Source organism: Gossypium raimondii, chromosome 8 (assembly GCF_025698545.1).
Source record: "Gossypium raimondii isolate GPD5lz chromosome 8, ASM2569854v1, whole genome shotgun sequence".
Classification (NCBI taxonomy): Eukaryota; Viridiplantae; Streptophyta; class Magnoliopsida; order Malvales; family Malvaceae; genus Gossypium; species Gossypium raimondii.
In genome coordinates this window covers 9,627,114-9,653,619 of record NC_068572.1, presented here as the reverse complement: position 1 = coordinate 9,653,619, position 26,506 = coordinate 9,627,114, and the positions used below count along the sequence as shown (strand labels likewise).

Sequence of the window (26,506 nt, the reverse complement as noted above, 5' to 3'; positions counted from 1 at the left end):
CACATAATTATTCATTTAATATTATAACTATTAAAATAATATTATTTAAATAGTTATAATTCTTTTCAAAAAACAAATAATATAACTTTTGATTAATTACACCCATTTATTTATAGTTATTGGAACACTATAAATATTTGAAAATGTTCCAACATATGTTAACTCCTACCTTGACAAGCTCGTTAATATCTCCATTACTTTCCCTATGGACAAAAGAAATTCCTTATCTAGCTGTATCATTTCCTTCCTAATCATTTTAGGGGTCTTGGAAGAGTCCTTCCAATTTTCGAAAGCACTCTCAATTACCAATTTATGAGAGTCCTATCTAGAGGAAGCATATATAAACGGCCAAAATCTCAACCAACTTTGTTAGAGTTTTGCGACCTAAATTTTTGTTTAAAAAAAAAATATAGTGATAAAATAAAGGGATTTGTACGGTATAGGCTGCTTCTATTTGAGATTAATTAGAATAAAGTTTTTCAATCTATAAATAGATGTAGTCAAAACTCCTCTTATATCATTCGAATTTGACATTAGTGCATTTTCTTTTTCTCTGCTCATGATTTTTTCTCCAAAAAATTTTCAAGTAAAATTGATGTGTTTTTTTTCTTATTATTTTACGATCGATCTATTACCATTATCGATATTAATTTTTACAAACTTCATATTAGCAATTCTCACACATGGAAAAGCCACTAGAATCATGCTGTTTCCGTCCCTCAATAGCCAAGGATTCCCCGTAGTTGAGGCATCAATATTGAATTTCAAAGTCCTAAGCGGTGGAGTGACCCATAGCTTCCTCTTCGGAATATCTAAGAACATCTCTACACTTAGCGTGAACCTGCTATATAATGACAGGAAGTGATACACAATTAGATAATGTCTCATTATCTATTTCACTTATAAAATTGATCAATTTTAGAAATACCTCAACAACTCATACGGGTCAGCAAGAACCGAGGAGAGGTTTACGCCAAAGGATGCCATCTAGAGGATAATTGATTTTGTGATAGGCACCAGACATTGCAGAGAAACGCTTATATGAAGAATAAGCAAAAAGGTTAGCTATGAATAATCTGAGTTGTAATCTTTCAATTCTCTCATCCCCTTCTATTTTCTTTTTCTCTCATCCTTTCTGATTTTCTGCACTTTATTTTCCTTTGCTGCAATTCCCTTTTCTTAGAAATTACAGTAATAATAAAATTCCTTCATTATATTTTTGCTATTTCATTAAGGTTATTGTTTGAGTTTATATCACTGGTGCTCTTGTGTCTTGGGTGAGAATGTTAAAGTGATTCAAGAGTCCCATTCCTCACTCCATTAAGATATGGATGCCTTTCGTTGACGATTGGAAGAAGATGCTTTTGGAAGTTCTCAGTCAGTTATCGGCTTTGTCAACTTGGAAACAACTAGCGGAAACAGTAAAGTCTGCGCTGGGAGCATCCTCTGGTTCGGGTTCTCTTAGGTGGCTTAAACCTTCCTCAGTTCAAATGGTTCGTTTCGCAAGCACTAATCTAGATCATTGGGTTTTTCAAGGAATAAGATAGATTGACAATTTCTTCCTTCTACCTTGACGATGATGTTGTTGAGTGGTATGATTGGATGCATCACAATCAACAGCTTGTCGACTAGTTTTCCTTCACATTATCAAACGCTTTTGGCCACGACAACTTGAGGGCCCAAATGATTGCTTTCTGATTATCACTTTAGTTTCAAGGTGATTACAAACTGTGTTGCACACAAGTTTCACGTAAAATATTTATTTAAATCACAAGATAAGATGAAACCAGAACAATATATATTAAATATGAGAAATAAAAAAAATGGATTAAAATGTTATACTCGTAGGTAAATAGGAAAAAACCGACCGATAGTTGAGACTTGTTTTCACAGTTTCTTTAAGATAGATTCGGCTGCTCCTTTGGTGCTGGAGAAACATTAGTCGACTGTCTCTCAAGATATAGCAATGAGATCAGCAGACAGTAGCACAGTTGCAATAATCAACAAACTGTAGCCTTACCTTCGTCTATCACTAAAAACAGTTTAAAAAATATTCAAGGAAAATATCTCTCGAAATTTTAAAAAATTCAGTGCCTCTTTTCCTGCATATTATCTTGTTTTAAAAAAAATTCAAATGAAAAACTTTTAACTAATGAACATTTCAAGGGCGATGTCTTTCTCCCTTATCTTCAAAAGTTTATCTTGGTTTTCTTTGATGATATCTCAGTGTATAGCTCCACTTAGGACGCTTATGTGGAACACGTTTGGGTGTTTCTTCAACTGTTATGTGATCATTACTTAGTAGCCAAGTGGTTCAAATTCGTTTTTGGGTTGGTTCTGGTCGGGTCTTTAGGCAGAGGCGATTCTAGGGGGTTGGCATGGGTCCCGGCCCCATTAAAATGAAAAATTACCATTTAGGTCTTCTAAATTTTTTTTAAATTTTCAATTAGTAAAGGTAAAACTGTACTTTAGCACCCCTAAAATTATAAAATTTTGATTTAATCTTTTAAAAATTATAAAGATATAGACTATAAAAAATTAAAATTTCATTCAACCCTCTAAAAAATTGTTCTGGCCTCGCCCTTGTATTTAGGCCATATATTTAAAGCAGTTGATGCTAGTAAAATATATGCTATTCAATGGCGTCCTCCAAGTGCCAAAGATGTTTGGAGTTTTCTAGGATTGGTAGGGATAGTTGATAGTCATTTTGCTTCCATTGAAGGGCCATTGATTGTTTGCTTAAAAAGGAAGGATTAATTCATTGGACAGACATCTCCACTTAAACCTTGGAAAAACTGAAATATTATTGAGTTTAACCTCCATCTTTCAACTTTTCGATTTCTCCAAACCATTCATAGTTAAGACGAATGCATCAAGGACGGTGTTATTCTTTTGCTAAATAAGCTCCCAAATTGCTTTCTTTATCTAGTAGCTCAGTGACCCAATACAACATGCTTTGACTTACCTTAGGGAAATGTATGTTATTACCCATGCTGGTGCTAAATGGCATCAGTACTTATTAGCAATCTCTCAAGAATCTCATTAAGTAATCCAAACACTGGAGTAGCAAAAATGGCTTGGAAAATTAGTGGGCTATGGTTTTGATATTATATATCATCTAGGAAAACACAATGTGGCTGCAAATGCTTTATTAAGGGTACCACATTTTCAGTTTTTTTACTCTCTCATGTTGCATTCATTGTTGTGGAAGAGAATATTCGAACAACTAATACAGAGCATCCGAAATTTACTTGAGTTGCAACAACATTGGTTAAAGGGACCCTCAGTCCTTACCTGACCATGTTTTCAAAGATGGGCTTCTACTATTTCAAGGGCACCTTATCACTCCATATAAAGCTTTTATTTGAGTTCTACTCTTCTCCTGTAAATGGACATGTAGGCATTGCTCGAACTTTCCATCACCTTTATTCCAAGTGGTTTTCTCATCCATTGCCCATTCCTAACTTGGTGTTAGAAGGCATATCCATGGATCAAGTTACCAGCTTCCAGAGGAAAATTTGTCATCATGGTAGTTGTTGACAATTTATCTTAATATGGACTTTCATCTATTTACCATCCAATTTCATCAACTATCTGCAGCTATTGCTTTTGTGATTGAAATCATTTGTCTTCATGAAATTTTGACTGATCGTGAAGTTCGATTTTTTTAGTGCATTTTGGCGCAAAATTCATTATTTACAAGGCACCACATTAGCTATTAGCACACCATACCATCCTCAAACTGATGGTCAAACCAAGGACTTCAACAAGTGTCTAGAAATGTATTTATGATGTTATGTGGCGGATTATCCCAAAACTTGGATGCATATGTTACCATGCATGGCCAAAATATTGGTATAATACATCTTACCAAACTTCTACTCGAATGACCCCTTTTGAGGTTTTGTATGGTTTTCCTCCACCAACAATTAGTCGTTATATTTATGATGCTATAGGGAATTCCTTAGTTGAGGATTATATGCTCGAACGAAATCATTCGCTAATCAACACTGATGTGTAGTTTACTTTGACGAAGGAGATTGGGTATATGTTTAAACTTTAATGCCACTCCATTACAAATTAGAAAGTAGATACTTTGGACCTTACAAAGTACTCAAACGTATTGGTGATGTGGCCTGATTCTGTTGGAATATTTTCAAAATATTTATAGTATCCCAATAACTATAAATGAATGAGTGTAATTAATCAAAAGATAAAACTTTTGGTTATTGGTCAAAAGTTATATCATTTGATTTTTAAAAAAATTATAACTATTCAAAAATATTATTCGAATAGTTACAAAATTAAATGAATAATTATTATTATTTATTTATTCATAAAGACACCTATTGAAAGAAGTCTCTATGAAGAGACATGAAAATTCCTATAAATAGGAATGAGATTTCATTTGGAAATATATCAACAAATTCTAATACTCTTTCTTTCCTTCCTTCATTTTCTAATATTATTAGATTATTCTATAAAGTATTACTGCAGAAATCCTTTGTAGAAATTGAGTTTTTTGTTATACATTGCTTAGTGCATAGTGGACTATTCTCGTCAGTGCAAAACGCAAATAGTCATTGGCTTCATTATATCCTCGAGGTTAATTTGCTTGGAACTCATTTGCACACCGAAGGTAGGTGGGGGCGAATATAACCTTAAAGATAGTGGCTTGATACACGCCTTGGAGCCTGTCCTATTTCTTATTCTTTTGTTCGAGTTTCGATCATGTGTTCGAGATTTACCTTACCGGAGTTTTGAACTAATAATTTTAAGGTTATATTACATGATGACTACCACAACACATGAAAGTGGAACTCTAAGGGAGTTGGCTTCCAACTTTGTTAAACTTGATCGGTTTGATGGTGGCAATTTTCGACGATGGCAGAAAAAGATGCACTTCTTATTATCAACTTTGAAGATTGCTTATGTTTTGGATACTTCAAGACCTGAAGAGAATGAAAATGAATCTGTTGCTGCAACCCGAGAAAGACAAAAATGGGACAATGCTGACTACATGTGCATGGGCCATATATTGAATGGTTTATCTGATGGTTTGTTCGACACTTACCAAAACGAGGTCACTGCTAAAGAATTATGGGACAAATTGGAGGCAAGATACATGACCGAAGATGTTACAAGTAAGAAATTTCTTGTCAGTCGTTTTAATAATTATCAAATGGTTGATGGTCGTTCTGTAATGGAACATTTCATGATATTGAAAAGATGCTGTATCAATTTAAGCAATATGATATGAAAATGGATGAAATGATTGTGGTATCCTCCATAATAGACAAACTTCCTCCATCTTGGAAAGACTTTAAAAGAAGTCTAAAACATAAGAAAGAGGAAATATCTCTTGAGGCTTTGGCAAATCATCTTTGTATTGAAGAAGAGTATCGAAAACAAGATCAGAACCTAAATTCTAAAAATGCCAAAGTACATGTTACGGAGGAAGTACAGACTACTAAACCATTCAAGAGAAAGTTCAATCAGACTGATAGAGCACCTAAGTTCAAAAAGAAACAAAAAGGCTTATGCTATCATTGTGGAAAGCCGGGACATTTCAAGAATGAATGTCGATTTTTAAAGAAGAAATCATCTTCTAAGGCTGATAATAACGAAAAGTTCATTGCAATGATATCTGAAATTAATATGGCACAAGATGATAATACATGGTGGATTGATACCGGAGCAACCAAACATGTGTGCAAAGACAAAAGCATGTTCACAAAGTTCACACAATGTGAAAATGACAATGTCTTGTACATGGGAAATTCTTCCACCGCAGCAATTAAAGGCAAAGGGTCTGTTGAACTACAATTCACTTCTGGAAAGGTTTTAACCTTAAATGATGTATATTATGTACCAGAAGTTAGGAAAAATTTAGTGTCTGGAAGTCTGTTGAATAAGTTTGGTTTCAAACTTGTTTTTGAGGCGATAAGTTTATTTTGTCTAAGGAGGAATTTTGTGGGAAAAGGGTATATGTATGAAAGCATGTTCAAACTTAATATTATTAATAAGAATAAAATACTATTTCGCTTATATGGTTGAATCTTTTGTTTGTGGCATTATAGATTAGGTCATTTGAATTATAGAAAATTGAATGACATGTATAAATTAGATCTAATTCTGTTTTTAATAATAATATTGAAAAATGCAATACATGTATGTTGACTAAAATTACAAGAAACCCTTTCCCTAAGGTTAAAAGGAAAACAAAATTGCTTGATTTGATACATAGTGATTTATGTGACATGCATAATACTCCTACATTAGGTGGAAAGAAATATTTTGTTACTTTTATTGATGATTATTCTAGATATTGTTATGTATATTTATTACATTCAAAAGATGAAGCGCTTGATAAATTTAAAGTTTATAAATCTGAAGTTGAACTTCAGTGTGAATCATTTATCAAGTGCTTAAGATCGGATAAAGGTGGAGAATACTATAATCCAAGTTTTTTTTGAACTCACTGGAATTGTCCATCAAGTTTCAGGCCCTTACAGACCATAACAAAATGGTGTAGCTGAAAGAAAAAATAGAGTCTTAACTGAAATGGTAAATTCAATGTTATCATATTCAGGTCTTGGACAAGGTTTTTGGGGAGAAGCTGTTCTAACAGCTTGTCATATATTGAATAGAGTTCCTAATAAGGAAACTAAAATAACCCCCTATGAACAATGGAAGACAAGGAAACCAAACCTTAATTATTTGAAGGTTTGGGGTTGTAGAGCTATTGTAAAAGTTCCAACACCTAAACGTAAAAAGTTAGGTGAAAGACGAATTGAATGCATATTTATAGGTTATGCACATAATAGCAAGGCATATAGGTTCATGGTAATTGAACCAAATGATTCAATTTCAATTAATACATTATTGAATCAAGAGATGCTATTTTGATGAAAATAGATTTAATTCTATATCAAGACAATTACAACCATAACAATTGATTCATTCTTCAAATGAGAATGAGATTCCATTGAAACAAATTGATAATAATGATGAATCTTGTCAAGAATTAAGAAGAAGTAAGAGGATTAAAAGGTCAAAGATTTTGGACCAGATTTCATTATGTTTCTTGTAGAAGGAAAAGGTGAAAGTATATGCAATAAGATACCTTATTGTTATAATACCGAATCGATCCTATTACATTTGAAGAGGCAAGTGAAATCTCAAGACTCGCTTTTTGGAAAGAAGTAATAAATGATGAGATGGATTCAATAATGGGAAATCAAACTTGGATCTTAGTTGATCTTCCACCAGGTTCCAAACCAATAGGTTTTAAATGGATCTTCAAAAAGAAAATGAAGGTCGATGGAACCATTGATAAATTTAAAGCAATGTTGGTAGCAAAAGGTTTTACACAAAGACAAGGTATTGATTACTTTGATACCTATGCTCCAGTAGCAAGAATTGCTACAATTAGACTATTAATATCACTTACCTCTATATATAATTTGGTTGTTCACCAAATGGATGTTAAAACTGCATTTTTAAATGGTGAATTGGAAGAGGAAGTGTACATGGAGCAACCGGAAGGATTTGTTGTTCCAGGACAAGAGCATAAGGTATGTAAGCTTGTTAAATCTTTATATAGGCTTAAACAAGCACCAAAACAATGGCACCAAAAGTTTGACAAGGTTGTTTTAGCTAAAGGCTATAAAATAAATGAATCTGATAAGTGCATATATAGCAAATTTGATAATGGAAAGGGTGTCATAATTTGCTTATATGTAGATGACATGCTCATTTTTTGCACGGATTTGGAACAAATAGAAAACACAAAGAAATTCTTGTCAAACAACTTTACTATGAAGGATATGGGTGTAGTAGATGTTATTCTTGGGATTAAAATAACCCGAGATGAAAGCACTATAGCTTTATCACAATCACATTACATTGAAAATGTGCTTAAAAAGTTTGATCTTTTCAACTGTATACCAGCATCTACACCCATGGATCCTCAATTAAAATTAGTATCTAATGCTGGTAGGAAAATTGATCAATTGAAATATGCAAGTCTAATTGGTTGTCTTATGTATATAATGACTTGTACAAGACCAGATATTGCATATGCTGTTGGAAAATTGAGTAGGTACACAAGTAATCCAAGTAGTTTGCATTGGCAAGCTTTGAATAGAGTACTTAGGTACTTAAAGAAAACTATTAACTATGGATTGTGTTATAATGGATATCCTCCAGTTTTAGAAGGGTATTCGGATGCTAGTTGGATTACAAGTTTGGAAGATCATGCATCTACTAGTGGGTGGATCTTCATTCTTGGTGGAGGAGTCATTTCTTGGGGTTCCAAGAAACAAACATGTATTACTGATTCCACCATGACAGTAGAATTTATTGCATTAGCCGCTGCATCTAAAGAAGCAGAATGGTTATGAAATTTGCTTTATGATGTACCTTTATGGCCTAAGCCAATTTCACCTATTTCTATCCGTTGTGATAGTGAGGCTACTCTAGCAAAGGCATATAGCCAAGTATATAATGGAAAGTCTAGACACATTGGATTAAGACATAGTTATGTTCGACAATTAATCTCTGATGGAGTGATAACTATTAATTATGTGAGGTCAAGTGAAAATTTGGCAGATCCTTTGACCAAAAGTCTTGCTAGAGATGCAGTAAAAAGGACCTCAAAAGGGATGGGACTCAAACCTATTAATTAGAGTCACCCATGATGGAAACTCGATTCAACGCTTGGTATAACGTCAAGTCTTGAGTTCAATGAGACAAAGTACATCATTAGTATGTGACTGTTAGCACTATAAATAAATCCATCCTAAGATTAAAGTGCTAGGTACCCGTAATGATAAGGGAAGGATGAGTAATGTACTCTTAATGGACCCATAACATAAATATGTTAGAGTGTTATAATTACGGGAACACTTTTAATGGGATCTACCTATGTGAGTGGAAGTGTGGCCGCTTCTAGGAGCTTAAGGGCTTGGCTCTGACAGCACTCATGAAAAGAGGACATAGACACATGGCTATAATAGTGTCCCTAGATACTATGCATTGACTGATGTTGAAATCATTGTGTGAGATGTGTTCAGTTAATCAAATGGAATAGTTGGTTCAAAGCTTAGTCTACCATGCAATTTCGATTATTATTTTGAAAATGGGGGGAGATTGTTGGAATATTTTCAAATATTTATAGTATCCCAATAACTATAAATGAATGGGTGTAATTAATCAAAAGATAAAACTTTTGGTCATTGGTCAAAAGTTATATCATTTGATTTTTAAAAAAGAATTATAACTATTCAAAAATATTATTTGAATAGTTACAAAATTAAATGAATAATTATTATTATTTATTTATTCATAAAGACACCTATTGAAAGATGTCTCTATGAAGAGACATGAAAATTCCTATAAATAGGAACGAGATTTCATTTGGAAATATATCAACAAATTCTAATACTCTTTCTTTCCTTCCTTCATTTTCTAATATTATTAGATTATTCTATAAAGTATTACTGCAGAAATCCTTTGTAGAAATTGAGTTTTTTGTTATACATTGCTTAGTGCATAGTGGACTATTCTCGTCAGTGCAAAACGCAAATAGTCATTGGCTTCATTGTATCCTCGAGGTTAATTTGCTTGGAACTCATTTGCACACCGAAGATAGGTGGGGGCGAATATAACCTTAAAGATAGTGGCTTGATACATGCCTTGGAGCCTATCCTATTTCTTCTTCTTTTGTTCGAGTTTCGATCGTGTGTTTGAGATTTACCTTACCGGAGTTTTGAACTAACAGATTCTGCCAACATTCATCTTGTTTTTCATGTATCACTATTTTGCAAATGTGTTGGCACCTCTACGTGTTGCTTGATAAACGTGTAATATCGCACTTTAGCCACTTGGTGGAGCAATGGCTTTATTTTTCGAGATGGTTTTTCCGCTACTTGGGAGAATAAAGATAAAGCTTCCCTAATAGGAACCTTGCAAACAATTGTGATTAATTTTGAGAATACCTCAACAACTCATACGGGTCAGCAAGAACCATTGCGAGGTTTACGCTAAAGGACGCCTTCTAGAAGATATATTGATTTTGTGATGGAGCCACATCACTAGAGGCCTAATCGTTTAGCACGAGACCTTGCAGAATTCCTTCAGTATCTTCCTAGAATTTCATTGCGTTTACATCAATACATTAACTGAATTCAATCAAGATATGAAGATTTCATTTTTATTTCTTTAAAATATAAAATGAAGGTTGGGAAATTTTAATAACAATAATTATTTTATTACATATATTCCGATTAAACATGGTACATGTCATAATAACATGTAATGGTTTAAATGTTATATATCAAGGTCAAGGATATATCATGTACAAAAACCACATGAAACTTTCTTTTTCATCATTATTATTTCAACGTATACTTTTGTACCCAAAAGAAAAAAAAAACAATTATTGTATCACGTACAACATAGTCAATGATATTAACATGTCCAATAATCTTGTTGGGGGGGTGGGGTTGGAAATATAGGTTAATCTTGGCCTTGTTTTTGATATAGGGCTAGTAAGTCCATTCCCTAGGAAGAAATATATCCGCCGAAAAAGTTTCGGTTTGGGAAACCACACAACGTTTTGTTGATGCATGATCCTTTCCATTTTTATTACCATTATTACTATTATTTTTCAACTCTCCACGTCTACTTGTATTGTTTCTGGGATCTGCATGAAAATGAATGTAACTACGTGTGTCAGAAACGAAGATCAATATATACACACACAAAGTAGAATATATATACATATAGGTTAAGAGGTAAACCACGGCGAGGAGAGATTTGGAGGCCCAATTCATGAACGTTGAGGTTGAGAGCTTGAACAACCCGAGAAGGGAGAAGAACTGGAGAACAAGCTGGGAAAAGAGATTAATGTAGACTTTTAACACAAGTAACTATTTGATTCTTTAAATAAAACAATGTTAAATACCTGGTCTTCTGCTTGAATGAGAAATGGTGCCAGCTCTCTGGGGAAGGAAAACACCAGTGCCGCATGATTTTTGGCCTGAATCTAGGAAGAATGCCTGCATTCCAGGTCCTCCGGATGCTCCCCCGTTGCCACAATATCTTGGTGTCTGATGCCGTCTCCAGCTCCCCCTCCACTGTTTTAAACAAACAAACATGTCAAAGCAAAATATCAAATCAGATTCATTCAGCAAATCTATGAGATATATACAAGATTTATTTAGATGAAAATTAATTTTTGAAAAATGCTGTATAAAAAAGAGTTATTGAAAAATTTGATAATATTTATCATTCTGTTCAAAAAATTTTTAAAAAGATAAAATGATAATTTTATTCATAATATTGTATAGTAGAATACTTAAATACAGATAAAAAAGTAATTTTATTGAAAATCACGTTTTCAAAAGATTACGTTAAAATCTCAATTTAAAATTAAATTTTAATTTGAAAATCAAATTATTTGAGTCAATTAATTAATTAAAATTAAGGATTTAATTAGTATAATATTACTTTATTATTAGTTTTTTTATATAATACTTATACTCCTACCACAACCCTTAAATGGTAGAATAGTACTGGTAACAATATCAATACAATTCGAACTAAAATTCAATCGACTTCGTTCGAACACTTTGATGTTAATATTTCTATGTTTAATGTTTTTTAAATTATTCAATCAAACAACTTCATCCCATAAAATACTTGCATATAGGAAAGAGACCAAAACCAGAATTTACTCATTACAGGAAATTGTAGAATATATATTCATTCAAAATAAATTAATTCCTGGCTTTTTGAAAATTTTCTCGTAAAACCCAAAATCTTCCTCCACTTGTTTCACAATTAGCAGCAATACAAACAAGAAAAAAAAAAGAGGAATACCGGTTGAAAAAAAGGCTGAGCAGGCAACTTGGAACGATGGCGATGATAATTGTACTTCACATCATCCTGTAAGTAAACACAAACAAATCGGCAACTGGGAAAAAAGAAGAAAAGAATGGTTAAATAATAAGGATGAAGAAGACGGACCTTTTTTATCTTGGTTTGCCAAATAGCCTCGTCGAGAACATGAGAAGGCAGCCATGACATAGCTTCTTCGAACCCAACCTCAGTATCCTCGACGCTAGCTGCACCCATTGTTGAACTTGAAATTTGCTTTTCAGTTTTCATTCTTTGGGAGAAAAAAAGGGGAGGCTTTTGAGCTTTCAACTTCTTCTAACCTGCAGCTCAACTGGCATCCATTTTAGATCATATATAGGGCTTGGAAAGGAGAGTATATATAATAATAATTTATTCACTTTCATGAAAAGGCGCGTGCATCCCAGTTTCGGCTTACAGGATGGTGAACCAAGTCGTTTCTGAAATCCAACATGTGCGGGAAACGAGAATTGTGATTGTAGATTGACCTTGGTTTACGACTATAATTACGCATCTAACCACGTAAATTTCATTTGTAATTTCTTTGGTGTCTTTTTCCCTTATCATTAACGGGGTTCTGTAAAAGCTAGCAAATAGCTGCCACCAAATTTAATTCATCATCATTAATGGGTTCCGTAAAACCTTTTTCATCAAATATTTTTAAAAGTCTAATTCTTAGTTTCATTTTAGAAATTATTATTATTATTTTAATTTATCAGAATTTAACAATAATTTATAAAATTAAAAGTTGATCTGTTAGCAAACACATTAATTTGAACTGTTAATAATTGTTTTTTTTATATAAATTACTAAATTGCTAATTCTAAGCTAGTAATTTATGATGAAGGTTTCAAGTGTTATTAAATTTTCATTTTTCTTATGGTACAAGGATCAAATTCTAATAAATTAAAACAAATATACAAATTTTTACAATTTTCACATAATTAAACCATTTTAAAAGCAAAATTCTAGATTAAATCCAAAAGAGAGTAATAGAAAATATATATTTAACGCCGTAATATGTTTATGGCCATCTGATTGTTTTTTGTTGTTAAAACCAAAATGTGTTTGCTTCAACCAAAAAAAAAAAACCAAAATGAGTCGTCTTATTGTAAATAGAATATCACCGTTGTAAGAAAATGAGTGGAGGGTATCCAAGTAATTTCATGTAAGCCAAGCCAGTGTTACTATGTACGTGGATTGGATTGGCTTCGGTAACCCACTTCCAATTCCATTTTTCCTCATCGCCTTCTGTTTTCTTCAGTTTCTTTAATTTAATTAAAAAATGCGTTCAAGGGTACAAATAATGGCCTCACACATCTCTGTAAAGCTATATGCTAATAGCTTTTGAGCCAAATGTTCATAACCACTGCACCAACTCTGACATTTCAACCCATATATTGAAAAAAAAAACCTGTTTGGTTTAGGAAAGTCGGTCCGCTTCTCTAGCTGACAAAAAAGGGTAAACAAAACCTTAAACAAATATAATGATGATGATGTTGGTGAACTACTCACTGCTTGTTGGCAGAGGTGACATATGATTTTGTCTGAAGGTAAAGGTCAATAATGATAAGATACACGGTTCACTAAAGGTTCATCTAATTATCCAAAACTTTGGCACTAGTCAAAGTGATGTGAAATTTTTTTTTCTTTTGGGGTGGGGGGGGGGGGTTGGCAAATTCAGGTGAGATTTTTTTGTTCAGTTTTTATAGGTAAACAACTGGAAGCATGCAATGGTTTTGGCTTTCAGATACAGCTGACTGAAATCATATATAATGAAGCAGTAAGGTGCAGTTCTTGATTTCAATCAAGTAAAAGGAAAAAGTGTCATCCTTCATTACTTTCTGAGCAATGTACATTTAAGCTCATAGCAATTAACATAGAACTTTCTGTATTCAATAATAGCAGTTAATAGACCGATCAGAAATGGAGCTTCAGACGGATTGTTCTGTCATTTGTAACACTATCTGCAGCCTATTTAGCATCGAACTATGCAAGCTGAGAGTCACCCAATCTGGCTCTGCCATGTATCTATCATTTAGAACACTTTCTGCAACCGATTTGCATTGAATTATGCAGGCTGAGAGTCACCAACAGTGTAATGCACCTTTTGTCATCAAAATGACTTGGAATTTATCCCAAAGGAAATCTTACTCTTCCACATACAACATCAAAAACTGCTCGAAACTTCAGTCACACGCATTTTACTTGTTAATTTTATGAGTTTATGTGTTTCCTCATCCAGTCGTACATTATCCTTCTGCATCCGCTCAGCAACTATAAGTGGCATTTTACCAGCTTTTGCATATACACGAAGAAGTGAATTATATACCTTAGTACTGACATGGCCAGCATCCCGGAGAATAACTAACAATTTCTCCGCGTCTTCAGTATCACCTAGGTCCTCAAGTTTGTTAAACACTTCTCTGACCAACTTCTCATTTGGATTCCATTTTTTTACACTGCAGACAGCTTGCTTAAAACAATCCAACACTTTTTCCATTTGTTGCTTCCTTAAATAGCCCCATGTAAGAAGTTCCCAAGTAGTATAACAAGGGGAAATGCCTTTCTGAGCAATTTGCTGATAGAAGTTCTCAGCAACATCCATCTTGTCTCCATTGATGTAAGTCGCAAGCAGTATGTTTGGAACTCTAGCATCCCCGCTTCCAGAAACAGACTCCCACTCATTGTAGAGTTTCTCAGCCTCTTCAAAATCCCCAAGTTTCACAAGTGACGATATCATACATGTATACTCTGCATCATTCATTTTGCGGAAGCATGATTTCATCTTCTTCCAGATTTGCTGAACCCCATCTTTATCCCCCATGTTTGTATGCAAACTGATAAGGGAGGGATAAACAACTCGATTTTTCCGAGAAGCCTTCTTTTCCATTTCCTTCAAAGTAGATGCGGCCTTCTCAAATTGTTTTCCTTTTATGTACAGATTGGTCAATGCACTATATGTTACCCAATCGGGCTCTATTTTTGCTTTCTTAAGCTCATCAAAGATTTTTCCAGCAGATTCAACCTTATTTTGGGAGGCACAAACAGATAACAGCAGATTAAAAGTAACGATATCTGGCGAAGTGTTTTTCTTTAATTCCTTCACTATTGCAGGAACCTTCTCTAATTCCCCTTGTGAGATGCATAGAGAGATCATGTGATTGTAAGGAAGTGGGTTCTTGACGAAACCACATTCAGACATTTTCTCCATTAAAGCCTCAGCTTTAGCAGACAACTTGTTCTGGACATACGTGTGGAGAAGAGCTGTGCAAGTGGCTTGACCTCTCATCTTCTCGGGAAGGTCTTCAAAGAACTTTTCCGCACTAGTTAATCCGCGGACTTTTGCAATCAAGTCCAAGTGAACGGCATAGTCACCAGGCAAAAGCTTGATATCTTGCTGCAATCTCATCCATTCACATATCTACCACAATAAAATAACCACGGTGATAGGTATAAGGCCAACTATCAAATACAAACATTTCATTGCAATTCTTCATACCCAGTTTCAATAGGCAACAATTATTCGATAAATGGGATTCATATCACAATGGGGAAAACGTGAAGAACAAAATACAACTTTAGAAAACAATCTATTCTGGTTAACTAGAATACGAGCAGCAATTCACAATCAAGCCTAGTTCCCAATTGAAATTAAGACTTTATTGCAACATCCCAATGCTATTAACTTCATAATTGTAGACAAATGGAGGGATTAATAAGAAAGTAAGAATGATACCTCGAGGGCGTGCTTATACCGCTTGAGCTTGCGAAGCTCTCGGACGATCCTATTGAGCTCGTACTTACGGACCGTATGTCCTTCCTCTAGCCATTTCCGTATCGTAACCACGGCGCTGCGTTTGGGATACACGAGCCCTATAAGCCTCCATCCCAGCGTCTCTCGTCCAACTCCACCGCCGCCACCGGTTTTCGCAGCGCTTTTAGTAGTTGTTACTGCTTTCTCCGCCGCCGCCGCTTCAGTCGAGAAAAAACGCGCGGCAAAGAGGGACGCCCGAACGTAGCGCCTCAACATTGTCAGAAATTTTTTTTATTAAGTGGAGAGGCTAACGATCAGGGTTTAGGGTTTATGAGAGAAGAATTAAGGAACAAATTAAACCGGGTTACTTTTACTAGAGGCCCCTAAGCTATGGGCCAGATTCTAAATTAGTCCCTAAGCTTTAAAACATTCTAATTGAGTACTAACGTATCAATTAAGTCCTTTTGTAAGCTTTTGTATTAACTCGGACCTTAAAGTCCATGTCAAATTTTGTTCTGAACTGACATTTTAAGCTGAAAACTAGGATAAGGGATGAAATTAGACTGCTTTTGGGTATAGAAAAGCCCAGTAGGCTTAAAACATACCCAATAAAGAGGAGACAATTGTCCGTGAGAGAAGGCGAGTTTTACTACACGCAAAACCGGCCCTACACTTGCTTCACACACCATGAATAGAAATCTCCTTCGCTAATAATCGCCAATAGGTAGCCCCCCCACTCTAACTACTGTCCTACTATTCTCTCGCCTGTCTGCTTTGAATCCTTCTACGCACCCACCCAATAGGGAAAAAAAGAGGACAAACACAAATTCCTTTTTACCAACAGCGTTCCAATGCCTAGTAGATCAGCAGCTGGTGTACGAACCGGCGTGAGAGTCGTCGTTGCCGGCGATCGTGGCACCGGTAAATCCAGCCTCATCTCAGCTGCAGCTTCCGATGCTTTCCCCGAATATGTTCCGGCGGTTCTTCCCCCAACTCGACTCCCCTCTGACTTCTATCCCGATGGCGTCCCCGTTACCATTGTTGACACTTCCTCAAGGTATTGGTTTGGAACTTTCTCGAATATCTATGTACGCCTATATTAGTTAATTGTTTTTGTTGATCCGGCTATTCCAGATTTTACTTTTTCTTTTTTTAAATTAATTCTGGTTTAACATTTTTTAGAACGTATTGATCTTCTATATTTTTCTAGAATGATAAAAGAACTGTAATGTAAGAATTGCTATTTTGTTTAAGTAACGATTACATACTAGAAAGGCAAGTAGCTAATGATAATTTAATGGCTTTAGAAGTTTGATGAGTTGTGGCTGCATGCTGAATTGCTAATACTTTGCCGTTGTTATTGACCTTTAGCATGGAGAGCAGAATAAAGCTTATTGATGAGTTGAAGCGAGCTGATGCCGTGGTTTTAACATATGCTTGTGATCAGCCTATGACACTCAGTCGTCTGAGTAGCTTCTGGCTTCCCGAGCTTCGTAAATTAGAGGTTTGCATTGACATAATCCATTTGCATAATATATATTTTCTTGCTTACTCATACAATGACATACTTTCATTATTTTTATATGTTATATCTGAATAGATCAAGGCGCCAGTGATTGTTGTTGGGTGTAAACTTGATTTACGAGATGAACGTCAGCCCATGAACTTGGAACAGGTCATGGCACCCATCATGCAGCAGTTCAGGGAGATCGAGACCTGTATAGAATGTTCCTCTGCTACTCTAATTCAGGTTTTTTTTTTTTTATTTTTCATATTTTTTAGGTTAACTTTACAATCATTTTTAAGTTGCTACTCTATCTATTTTTATGATGTTCTGGCATTAGCATTAGCGGTTCAACTTTTAACTGGTGGCTGTAGACTCTAGTGGGTATCGTGATTCAAGCCTCCACCATTCTTTTTTTCCTGTTGGAAAGTGTTTCCTATTTGATTATAATTTTGAGCAATTGGTAAATGTTATCTTTATGTTTGTTAAATCTCTTTACCATTTGTGTGTTTTAGTAACTACAGATTTGAGGGCCGAAATATAAGTTCTTTTTTTTTTTTCTTTTTTAAATCTCCAGGTCCCTGATGTATTCTATTATGCTCAAAAGGCAGTTTTGCATCCAACAGCTCCACTATTTGATCAAGAGAAACAAACTCTGAAACCTCGATGTATTAGGGCTTTGAAACGGATATTTATGCTTTGTGACCATGATATGGATGGAGCCCTTAGTGATGCAGAGTTGAATGAGTTTCAGGTTTTTTTTTTGTCCTTACCATGGCTCTCTTAAAAAGTTGGATAGTTTGACATGCTGTGCAATTATGAACAGGTTAAATGTTTTAATGCTCCATTACAACCTGCTGAGATTGTGGGTGTAAAGAGGGTGGTTCAAGAGAGGATAAGAGGAGGAGTAAGCGACCTTGGTCTAACTCTTGAAGGGTTCCTTTTTCTTCATGCTCTTTTTATAGAAAAAGGGCGTCTTGAGACAACTTGGGCTGTCTTGAGGAAGTTTGGATATAATGACGAGTTAAAGCTCAGGGATGATATTCTTCCAGTTCCAACCAAGCATGCCCCTGATCAGGTAGCTCTTAGTTTTGATAGTAGACATGTCACATAACTAGTATTTGTTCCAAATTGGCATTCAAGTTTATTGGTCTGCTTCTCCTTGTATATGTATTGGTTAAATTCCTAAGCACTTGATTAATCATATATACAGTAATTGTTGTTTGGTTCTTTGTGGTTGTGAATAATGACTTGGTGATTGTTCTTCATCTGACATATTAACACTTGGTCCTAGTCCTGATTTAGCTTAATGATTTATTCTAAAGTATTAATCAGCTCTGTCATGCTTAACGGATCTCAGTATGAAGGAATTATGGAGCTTTAATGTTGCATGTATCACTAGTTCTGAAGTTTTAGCTACTTTACTGCATCATTGATGAATTCCCCACCCCACCTGCCTTCCCTTTTCTGTATGTCCCAGTAACAAATTCTTTACTTGTTGAATAGTTGTACTTCCTATAATTTAATTATTCCTTTCGTGACAACTTTTATGAGGATAGCAATATACTTACTCTTAAACATCCTGTAGACTGTGGAGCTGACAAATGAAGCTATCGACTTTTTGCGTGGGATCTTCCGATTGTATGACAGTGATAATGTATGTGTTAAATCTTCCAAATCCTTATCACTTTTACAGAAATAAGAAGAAACAAATGTTTATGACAATTCCTTTTCATATTTAGAGTTTTATATAATGCAAATTTATGGACAATCACTGTATTTCTGCTTCTTTTTTGAGCTTATCAGGATGGATCTTTGCAACCTTCTGAGTTTGATGATATCTTTGTAACTGCACCAGAAAGGTGAATTTAGTTACTGGATCTATCTTCTTCATTTATAGACATGTTAGAGTTAACATCGTTTCTGTAGCACAGTTGTACTGCTCCATTTATCAATGCAGTAAAACACTTGAAGCCTTGACAATCTACTTCTACTGCTTTAATCTACTGATCTTCGTTTTCTTGTATGGCAAGTTAACTTTTAGACTTAGCCTCTGTTGCTGTTTATCAATTTTCTAGTCGATTCTATTCGATTTTCAGGAATATATTTCCATTAACATATGTGTTGTCTCTAATTCAGTCCATGGACTGTGGATCCTTATGTGGACGCTGCAGAGAGAACACCTCAAGGAAATTTAACTATTAATGGGTTTTTGTCTGAGGTTTGTTGTGCCTACTACTCATTCCTTGATTTCTTACTCTTGTTATAAGGGGTGATGGCATCTTAGTAGCTATCTTGGCCATTTATCCCTGTTATGAGTTCTGTTTATATCCTAAACTTTCTGCATTATTGGCCTGACTGCACAGTGTCTTAAGGATCCTATTGTTTAAAGATTTTACAAGTTTTTTGTGCATTTTTCTAATTTGCATATGTAAACCATAACTCAATAAGAATTGACCACTAGGATGCTGTTGCCGTGAAGCTCCACTTATTTACAGTACATAGTATGATTAAATGGCTAATATTGCTAGATACTTCCATACATTCTTTCACAGATTTCTCAATGGAAGTACATACTTTACCATTTCACTACTTCTATGGTTAATTAAACATTGATGTCATACTGGTGCTTTGATCTACATGTGTAGAAAAATATGATTGCCTCCTGTGAATATTTTGCATTTATCTGTTCTGTCTTCTCTTGGCTCTTTTAGCTGGAAACTTCAATTCATGGTTCCAAGACCAGATTTATTTCTTGTATTTGTTAAAAAAATACTATACACAGGGTTTCTCTTTTCCTCTGTATTAATTGTTATTTGTACCTTTTTAATCTTGTCAATCTAGTTCTTAACTGTAACTCTCATCATATTTGTGTTTTGCAGTGGGCCTTGATGACAACTCTGGATCCATCATATTGTTTGGCTAACTTGATTTGCATTGGATATGGAGGTGATCCAACTTCAGCCCTTCGTGTTACTAGGAGAAGATCTGTAGATCGTAAGAAGAAGCAGACAGAAAAAAATGTTTTCCACTGCTTTGTTTTTGGTCCTAAAAAATCTGGGAAGTCTGCTTTGTTGAATTCATTTATAGGAAGGTGTTGACTCTATACCTTCGTAATCAGCTGATTGATCTTGCTAGTTCTATAGCTTCTTTGGTTATCTGATAAAATTATACCATTGTTTTTGTCTTTAGATTTTTGATACTATGACTTCATTCATGAGAATAATATTTGAACTGCAGGACTTTCTCAAGCAACTACACTCCAACAAATGATGTACGTTATGTAGCTAATGCTGTTGAACAGATTGGGGTGAGTGATAGCCATAGATGCCCTATGTCCTGGTATTATTGTGCAACTTGCTAGTATCCTCTTTCTTTTCTTACCACCCCATTTTTTCACTGTGAGATCCTTGACCATGAATGTGGGGTGTAAAATTTTGTTCAAAAGAGGAGGTGATCATAATGAGAAGTTTCACATGGCTGTTCATTTCTGGTGAAATTTTCACATTTGATGTGGCAATCTTTGTGACTCTGTTGACTTTACAGGGTTCTCAGAAGACCCTTATTTTGCAAGAGATACCAGAAGATGGAGTTAAGAAATTGCTGTCCAATAAGGAATGTTTGGCTGCCTGTGATGTAGCTGTGTTTTTGTATGACAGGTAAAGTTAAATATTTTATTTGTCTGAAGCTGCAAGATGAGAATATCATGGTGCTATAGCATACTTATAGAGCAGTGGTTATGAACCTCTGTAAATTAATAATTTAGTGGTTTTGAATATCCTCTACTAACTAATCCTACTTTTTCCCTTTGTCTGCTTCTATGTTGTGCTAAATCTGCTAGCCTGTGGGTGGAAGTTGAAGAATAACCAGCACCTCAAAGGGCTGTAGAAATCTGTTGATATGTCTGTAAATAGTCTCTTATCTTACATGATAGTGTATTCCTATTGCCAGTTCAGATGAATATTCATGGAAAAGATCTAGAGAATTGCTTCTGGATGTTGCTAGGCGAGGAGAGGAAAGTGGTTATGGAGTGCCTTGCCTACTCATTGCAGCAAAGGATGACTTGGATCCCTTTCCGATGTCTCTGCAAAACTCGGCTAGAGTATATATCTTATCATTGGCTGCTTTGTTACCCAATAAAACCATGGCAATATTTGAATATGGTGTGAATTTCTAATTTGTTTCAGGTTACTCAGCAGTTGGGAATGGAAGCTCCAATTCCTGTAGGTGTGAAATTAAGAGATTCCAAAAGTGTATTTTCTAGAATCGTAAGTGCAGCAGAACACCCTCATCTGAGCATTCCTGAGACCGAGAAAGGGAAGAAAAGAAAGCGATATCGCCGGCTTGTTAATAGCTCACTTATGTTTGTTTCAGGTTAATATTATTATGTCATTTCTTAATGCATCTCTCTCCTTTCGACGGAAATAAACAATATAATAGTTGCTGTTATAGTTTGCTTGTTAATAACCGGGTTTGTGATTAAGTTACAGTGGGGGCTGCTGTTGCTGTGGTCGGACTAGCAGCTTATCGTGCCTATGCTGCAAGGAAGAATACTTGAAAGATAGTCTAATTGACAGCTATTTCTTTTGTCTGCATTTGCAACTCAAATAAATGGTCAGTACATGTATCCTTGTTTGGATTTTCAAGCTGATACCTGTAAATAATTTTTGACAATTATTTCAGCAAGGCAGGAGGTAATCTTTTCTACTTTCACTTATATCGAATCAAATAATTTACCTTTTATTTAAAGTTTCTTGTTTATTCCCCTTGTCTACTGAAATATGTTATATGTAAACTACATGCAATTTTGTATCAATTTCATGGTGCCATTTCATGCCAATTGTCTATCATGACAGGATCTGTGAACCTTGGAATAAAGTATTATTGTTCATATTGCCTTGTGGACAGCTCCCAAGCTTAGAAAAAAAAATGAACTAGTTAGTTGGCTTAGATTCATTATGAGTAGCAGGCAGGTATATAGGCAATTCTTGTTGGGAAGGAGCAATGTTGCCCCCTTAGTCCTTAGATGGTTGTTTGTTTCCCCCTTACATGCATGATCTGTTGGTGATATTACCTAGCTATGGTTATACAAAAATAGCAGTTTTGAAGAAATGAACTTTAAAATGGTAGGATTAGAATTGAAATAGTAGGATACTACATTCTTTCACTATATTTTTATGATCTTTTCATGGACATGGTAGAATAATACATGGGTAATGACTAATGACCTATGACAAAAAAGCCTAGTGAACGAAATTTCTTCTTGTGAAGACGGCCTGCTTGGCTATGCGCCCAAATGCTGTTTACTTCAAATGGACTTAGGCCTAGACTTTCTCATGAGTCGGGTCGGGCCATCCTTTGTTACAAATTTGCTTGTTCAAGATCTAGCTTGACTTGAGAAGCCTTGAAATGCCCAATGATTGTTCAAATAATATCTATTATTCTTGTAATATAATATTTAATAAAGTTATTATTACTCTTATGGGGTCAAGTGAGTTTGGATGTGAAAAGCTAGGGTCGGTTTTATCTGAGTTGAGTTAGACCTGTATGTTATTTGGATAGATCTATTCAGGATACAAAAACTATGCTTTTAATTTAATTTAGATTAAGTTTGGAAACTAATTTAAATTATTTTAGATTAGACTAATATAAAATTTGTAAACAGTATGTTTGTTCAAATAAGTTCTGGTTTTTTAAAAAAAAAACTAAATAAGCTCGTATTCTTTTACTTTTGCAAATTTTATTTTAGCTAAAAATTTTTAAAAAAATGGGTGTGTTTGGTTCAAGGAATGCAACATTCTCGGGTAATGTGAGACTTCAATGTAAAATTTTAACGTTTGAAGTTTAATGTGAGATTTCAGTGTAAAATTTTAATGTTCGAAGTTTAAACATTATCTTGAGTCGGTAATATCACATTCTCAATAGTGTCAAGATTTTTGACCTCTTTAGGAATTCTAATATTCCCTTGGTAATGTGATATTTTTGCAAATTTACTCTTACTTTTTAATGACAGTGATTCATATTGTTAAAAATGAAATAATAATAAAACTAATGAATTCTCTAATTCTTTAATATATTCTTCAAGTAATATTACAACTATATTTATTTGTTATTATAGGTTGAGAAAAATTAATATTTAATCTATTATATTACATTTTGCTCAAAATATTACTTTGACAACAATTTACCATTCTTATTTTTATCATTTTGGTCAAATTGGCCTTTAAACCATTTATTACATATCTAAATAAAAAATATATATTTTTTTTCTTCATTTTTGGTCTCTTGGATCAAAGCAGAATCCTAGCTGCCTGTTGAAGATAAGGAATTAATGTATTAGAGAAATTTATTCATTTATAAATAAAATAAAATTTTATGAGAACAATTTAATAAAATATACTTTTAAATTTTTAAATAATTTTACATTTAAATCAACCAAACAATAAAATTTTACTTTCTAGCCAATTGAATCAAATAGAATAATATATCAATGTTAAGTAATTTTACATTTTGATAATCTCATTATTTAAACAAGTTTTTGGAATGTTATGGTATGAATGCTCAATTTTAACTATTTAGTTTAATTTTAATAGGTTACAATTGTTGGAATCATATAGTCAAGTATTTAGATTAAATATTTTATAACCTTGTAAAGTTTATCAAACTAAAATAATAATAAATGTTTTTAATATGTTTGTTGAAATTAGTGAAGTTTGGTTACATCGTTGTCACATTTGTATTTTAGTACGAAATGTTAACTAATATTTTAAAATATAATTTTGTTTTTAATTAAAATAGTGCTTCTATTTCATGAACAAAAGAAAAGAATAAAACTTATTTGCTTAAAATAAATAAATAATAATAGGTTATTTATGGGGTTTTATTAGAGTAAGAATGTGATAGCAAAGAGTTATAAGAAGGTCCCTACAAAATCAATTTAAAAGTTCAAAATCCATTGATAAAATAATAATAAATTACACCAACAGTCATTCAACTTTTGGATAGTTGACAAAATAGTCACTCAGGTTTTAATTCAATCATTCAACTTTCGAAAAATAACAAAATAATCACCACTAATCCTTTTCTGTTACAGACATAATAGAGCTATCATTTTTTGTTACAAACTTAAGGAGCTGCCATTTTCCATCCCTCTATCACTGCTTTCCCATCCCTCTCCCTCTTCTCCACCATCCCCCCTACTCTGATTTTCTCTCCCTCCCCCCCTCTTCCCCACCGTGTTTCACCAAACTCAGGAACCACATTTTCACATTTGGTTAGCACAAAAGCAAGTTTGGGTGTTACATGTTGTTCACCTTCTTAATTCCCATCACAAACCCAAATGCGAATAAAATGTCAAATTAGTCTCCCATAATTCTCCAAATTTCATGGGTGCATATTTAGTTTTTATCTGAACTTTTTAATTCATTCCCTTATCCCCCTTTGGAGGAAACGTAATCTACAAAAAATCTCTTAAGTATGAACATTCTTTCTTAGTCATTTTTCTTGGAACTCCACAATGGAGCTTTGGACTCTAACACAGGCATAATTTCATTCTATTCCTATGGCACATCCCCGGCTCATAAATTTTCATTTGAACTTTGCAACTAAAATCTCCAAAACCAAGTTCAAGTTCTAACCACCATTTGGATTCAAGGTAGATTTTCTTCCCTTTACTAGTATCCAGAAGCTATCATATCGTTAAATTTTGTAACTTTGATTTAAACCCATAATCCTAATCCTTCATAGGCTTATATGAATTCAAACATGAATCATTTTAGGCATCAACACAACAAAACTGAATAATGAAAAAAAAAAGGCAAAGATACCACGAAAACGATGCCAAAAGCCAACAAATATTGAACAAGGAAACCGATAACATTCCACTTGGGACCTGCCCATAAATTTGGTTGAAAGCCCAAAAATTCGGGAACAACTTACCATCAACCAAAATCTAAGACGAACTCCCACCAACGTCCTCTAATTCAACTCCAACAACAATGTTTGATTCTTCAATCTTCGCCATCCTTTCGGGCTCCTATTCCTCATCTTGTTCTTTTGTGGTGAGATTGCTCCTCCGATTCTTGCTGTCGAAGCATCCGGTTTGAAAAGAGAACTTTTTGATAGCGGAGGTCAAGTGGATGGTGGGAAGGAGGGAGAGGGATGGGAGAGCAGTGATAGGGGATGGAAAATGGTAGCTCAACGGAAAACGGTAGCTCTGTTGCATCTGTAACGAAAAATGGATAGTGGCGACTGTTTTGTTATTTTTCGAAAGTTAAGTGGCTGAATTGAAATTTGAGTGATTATTTTATTAACTATCTAAAATTGAGTGACTATTGGTGTAATTAAAAAAAAAAAGTTGCAAATCCAAAAGCGCAGATTGAGTAGATTGTTGAATATGTTTGCACTTTCCAGTCAGTCCACCGCCACGTTTCGGCTTGGAGAAGAAAACAAGCAAAACGACGAAAAAAAATCATATAGGCCCTTCAGAAAATCTATGGTAAATAGAAAAAATATCATTATAGAGAGTCGCCCAAATCCATTTGGTCAAAATTATAATAATAGAAGAAGAAAGTAGGGGGAGGGGGGGAATCTGGTAGGAGATGCGCTCTCTTTGATTTTCTGTAAAAATGTCAAGGAAATAAATAATTGATCATTGATGTGAAATGGGAGGATTCTGTAAAAAGAAAGGAAAATGAAGCAGAAAAAAAAAAGAAGGAAGATTTTTGATTCATTGATTGCCAATGCCATCAATCTGGGTGAGTGGGTATATTCCCAGCCATAGGCAGAGGCAGAGAGCCCCATAGGAGGCGTCATATCTTACCTATTATGCCTGCAATTAACGCTGGAAATACAAAAAAGAGCCGCTCAGACTAGACTCTATATTTTCTGCCGCGTGCTTCTCGACAGTAATTTTCTTTTTCCAACCATCACTTGCTTTGTTTTATACAAAACATAATAATAATTTGATTGATAGCATGTTTGAAACTGTAATTATATTTCATTATTTTACAACTCTTAATTTGCCAAATAGAGAAATGTTTTGGGTAGTGTAGGTAGTGGCTAATTAAATCCGTTGTTTTTAATCATTTAGAAGGATTTATGAAATAATTGTGGTTATGAAATTAAGGACACATTGTTAAGCAGGTAGGGAACATGAGGACTTGTGATTCAATGATGCAATTATATAATTGAACGTTAACATTTATAGTAGTGAGCCCTGTCCTACCTAATGCCAAAAGTGAAACACATCATATATACTACTAGATATTGCATAGGGTGAAAACCAAAAAGGGAAAATGAAAAATATTTTGAGTTAAATTTTA

The 26,506-nt window shown here is 34.3% G+C and overlaps 3 protein-coding genes and 1 long non-coding RNA gene across 6 annotated transcripts; 1 reads left to right on the top strand and 3 right to left on the bottom strand.

Moving 5' to 3' along the window:
* Positions 1-10,311: 10,311 nt before the first annotated feature.
* On the bottom strand, positions 10,312-12,228 carry LOC105793560 (hypothetical protein). 2 transcript variants are annotated; one of them, XM_012622456.2, is made up of 5 exons: positions 12,034-12,228; positions 11,887-11,952; positions 10,970-11,141; positions 10,806-10,895; positions 10,312-10,708 (listed from the first exon to the last, which is right to left on the bottom strand). In XM_012622456.2, exons 1-5 carry the CDS (start codon positions 12,172-12,174, stop codon positions 10,551-10,553), a joined length of 627 nt encoding a protein of 208 aa, XP_012477910.1. In that variant the 5' UTR covers positions 12,175-12,228; the 3' UTR covers positions 10,312-10,550. The 2 variants fall into 2 exon arrangements, with proteins under 2 accessions (XP_012477910.1, XP_052491281.1); XM_052635321.1 differs by having other exon boundaries at positions 10,806-10,883.
* Positions 12,229-13,734: 1,506 nt separating this feature from the next.
* On the bottom strand, positions 13,735-16,020 carry LOC105790733 (pentatricopeptide repeat-containing protein At4g02820, mitochondrial). Its single transcript, XM_012618480.2, has 2 exons — positions 15,662-16,020; positions 13,735-15,346 (listed from the first exon to the last, which is right to left on the bottom strand). The coding sequence occupies exons 1-2, from the start codon at positions 15,953-15,955 to the stop codon at positions 14,093-14,095; spliced, it is 1,548 nt and encodes a 515-aa protein (XP_012473934.1). The 5' UTR covers positions 15,956-16,020; the 3' UTR covers positions 13,735-14,092.
* A 367-nt stretch (positions 16,021-16,387) lies between these two features.
* LOC105790732 (mitochondrial Rho GTPase 2) lies at positions 16,388-21,944 on the top strand. 2 transcript variants are annotated; one of them, XM_012618478.2, is made up of 14 exons: positions 16,388-16,736; positions 17,051-17,183; positions 17,280-17,429; positions 17,761-17,937; positions 18,010-18,261; positions 18,772-18,840; positions 18,990-19,045; positions 19,323-19,404; positions 20,066-20,277; positions 20,424-20,493; positions 20,730-20,842; positions 21,135-21,285; positions 21,371-21,557; positions 21,674-21,944. In XM_012618478.2, the coding sequence occupies exons 1-14, from the start codon at positions 16,531-16,533 to the stop codon at positions 21,739-21,741; spliced, it is 1,926 nt and encodes a 641-aa protein (XP_012473932.1). In that variant the 5' UTR covers positions 16,388-16,530; the 3' UTR covers positions 21,742-21,944. The 2 variants fall into 2 exon arrangements, with proteins under 2 accessions (XP_012473932.1, XP_012473931.1); XM_012618477.2 differs by having other exon boundaries at positions 21,668-21,944.
* Positions 21,945-24,119: 2,175 nt separating this feature from the next.
* Positions 24,120-26,207, bottom strand: LOC128042947 (uncharacterized). The gene is made up of 2 exons (XR_008198566.1): positions 26,005-26,207; positions 24,120-25,802 (listed from the first exon to the last, which is right to left on the bottom strand). It is a non-coding gene; the product is annotated as an uncharacterized LOC128042947 (long non-coding RNA).
* Positions 26,208-26,506: the final 299 nt, after the last annotated feature.

What these genes read in the sequence shown, in the direction of transcription:
- LOC105790732 (XM_012618477.2), top strand. Translation starts at nt 16,531, where the DNA reads ATGCCTAGTAGATCAGCAGCTGGTGTACGAACCGGCGTGAGAGTCGTC. An exon ending in CCTCTGCTACTCTAATTCAG is followed by an intron (nt 17,430 to 17,760) that starts GTTTTTTTTTTT and finishes TTAAATCTCCAG; the next exon opens with GTCCCTGATGTATTCTATTA. An exon ending in TTTGTAACTGCACCAGAAAG is followed by an intron (nt 19,046 to 19,322) that starts GTGAATTTAGTT and finishes TCTCTAATTCAG; the next exon opens with TCCATGGACTGTGGATCCTT.
- LOC105790733 (XM_012618480.2), bottom strand. Translation starts at nt 15,955, where the DNA reads ATGTTGAGGCGCTACGTTCGGGCGTCCCTCTTTGCCGCGCGTTTTTTC. An exon ending in GGTATAAGCACGCCCTCGAG is followed by an intron (nt 15,347 to 15,661) that starts GTATCATTCTTA and finishes TTATTGTGGTAG; the next exon opens with ATATGTGAATGGATGAGATT.
- LOC105793560 (XM_012622456.2), bottom strand. Translation starts at nt 12,174, where the DNA reads ATGAAAACTGAAAAGCAAATTTCAAGTTCAACAATGGGTGCAGCTAGC. An exon ending in CTCAGCCTTTTTTTCAACCG is followed by an intron (nt 11,142 to 11,886) that starts GTATTCCTCTTT and finishes TGTTTAAAACAG; the next exon opens with TGGAGGGGGAGCTGGAGACG. An exon ending in TCATTCAAGCAGAAGACCAG is followed by an intron (nt 10,896 to 10,969) that starts GTATTTAACATT and finishes CTCTTTTCCCAG; the next exon opens with CTTGTTCTCCAGTTCTTCTC.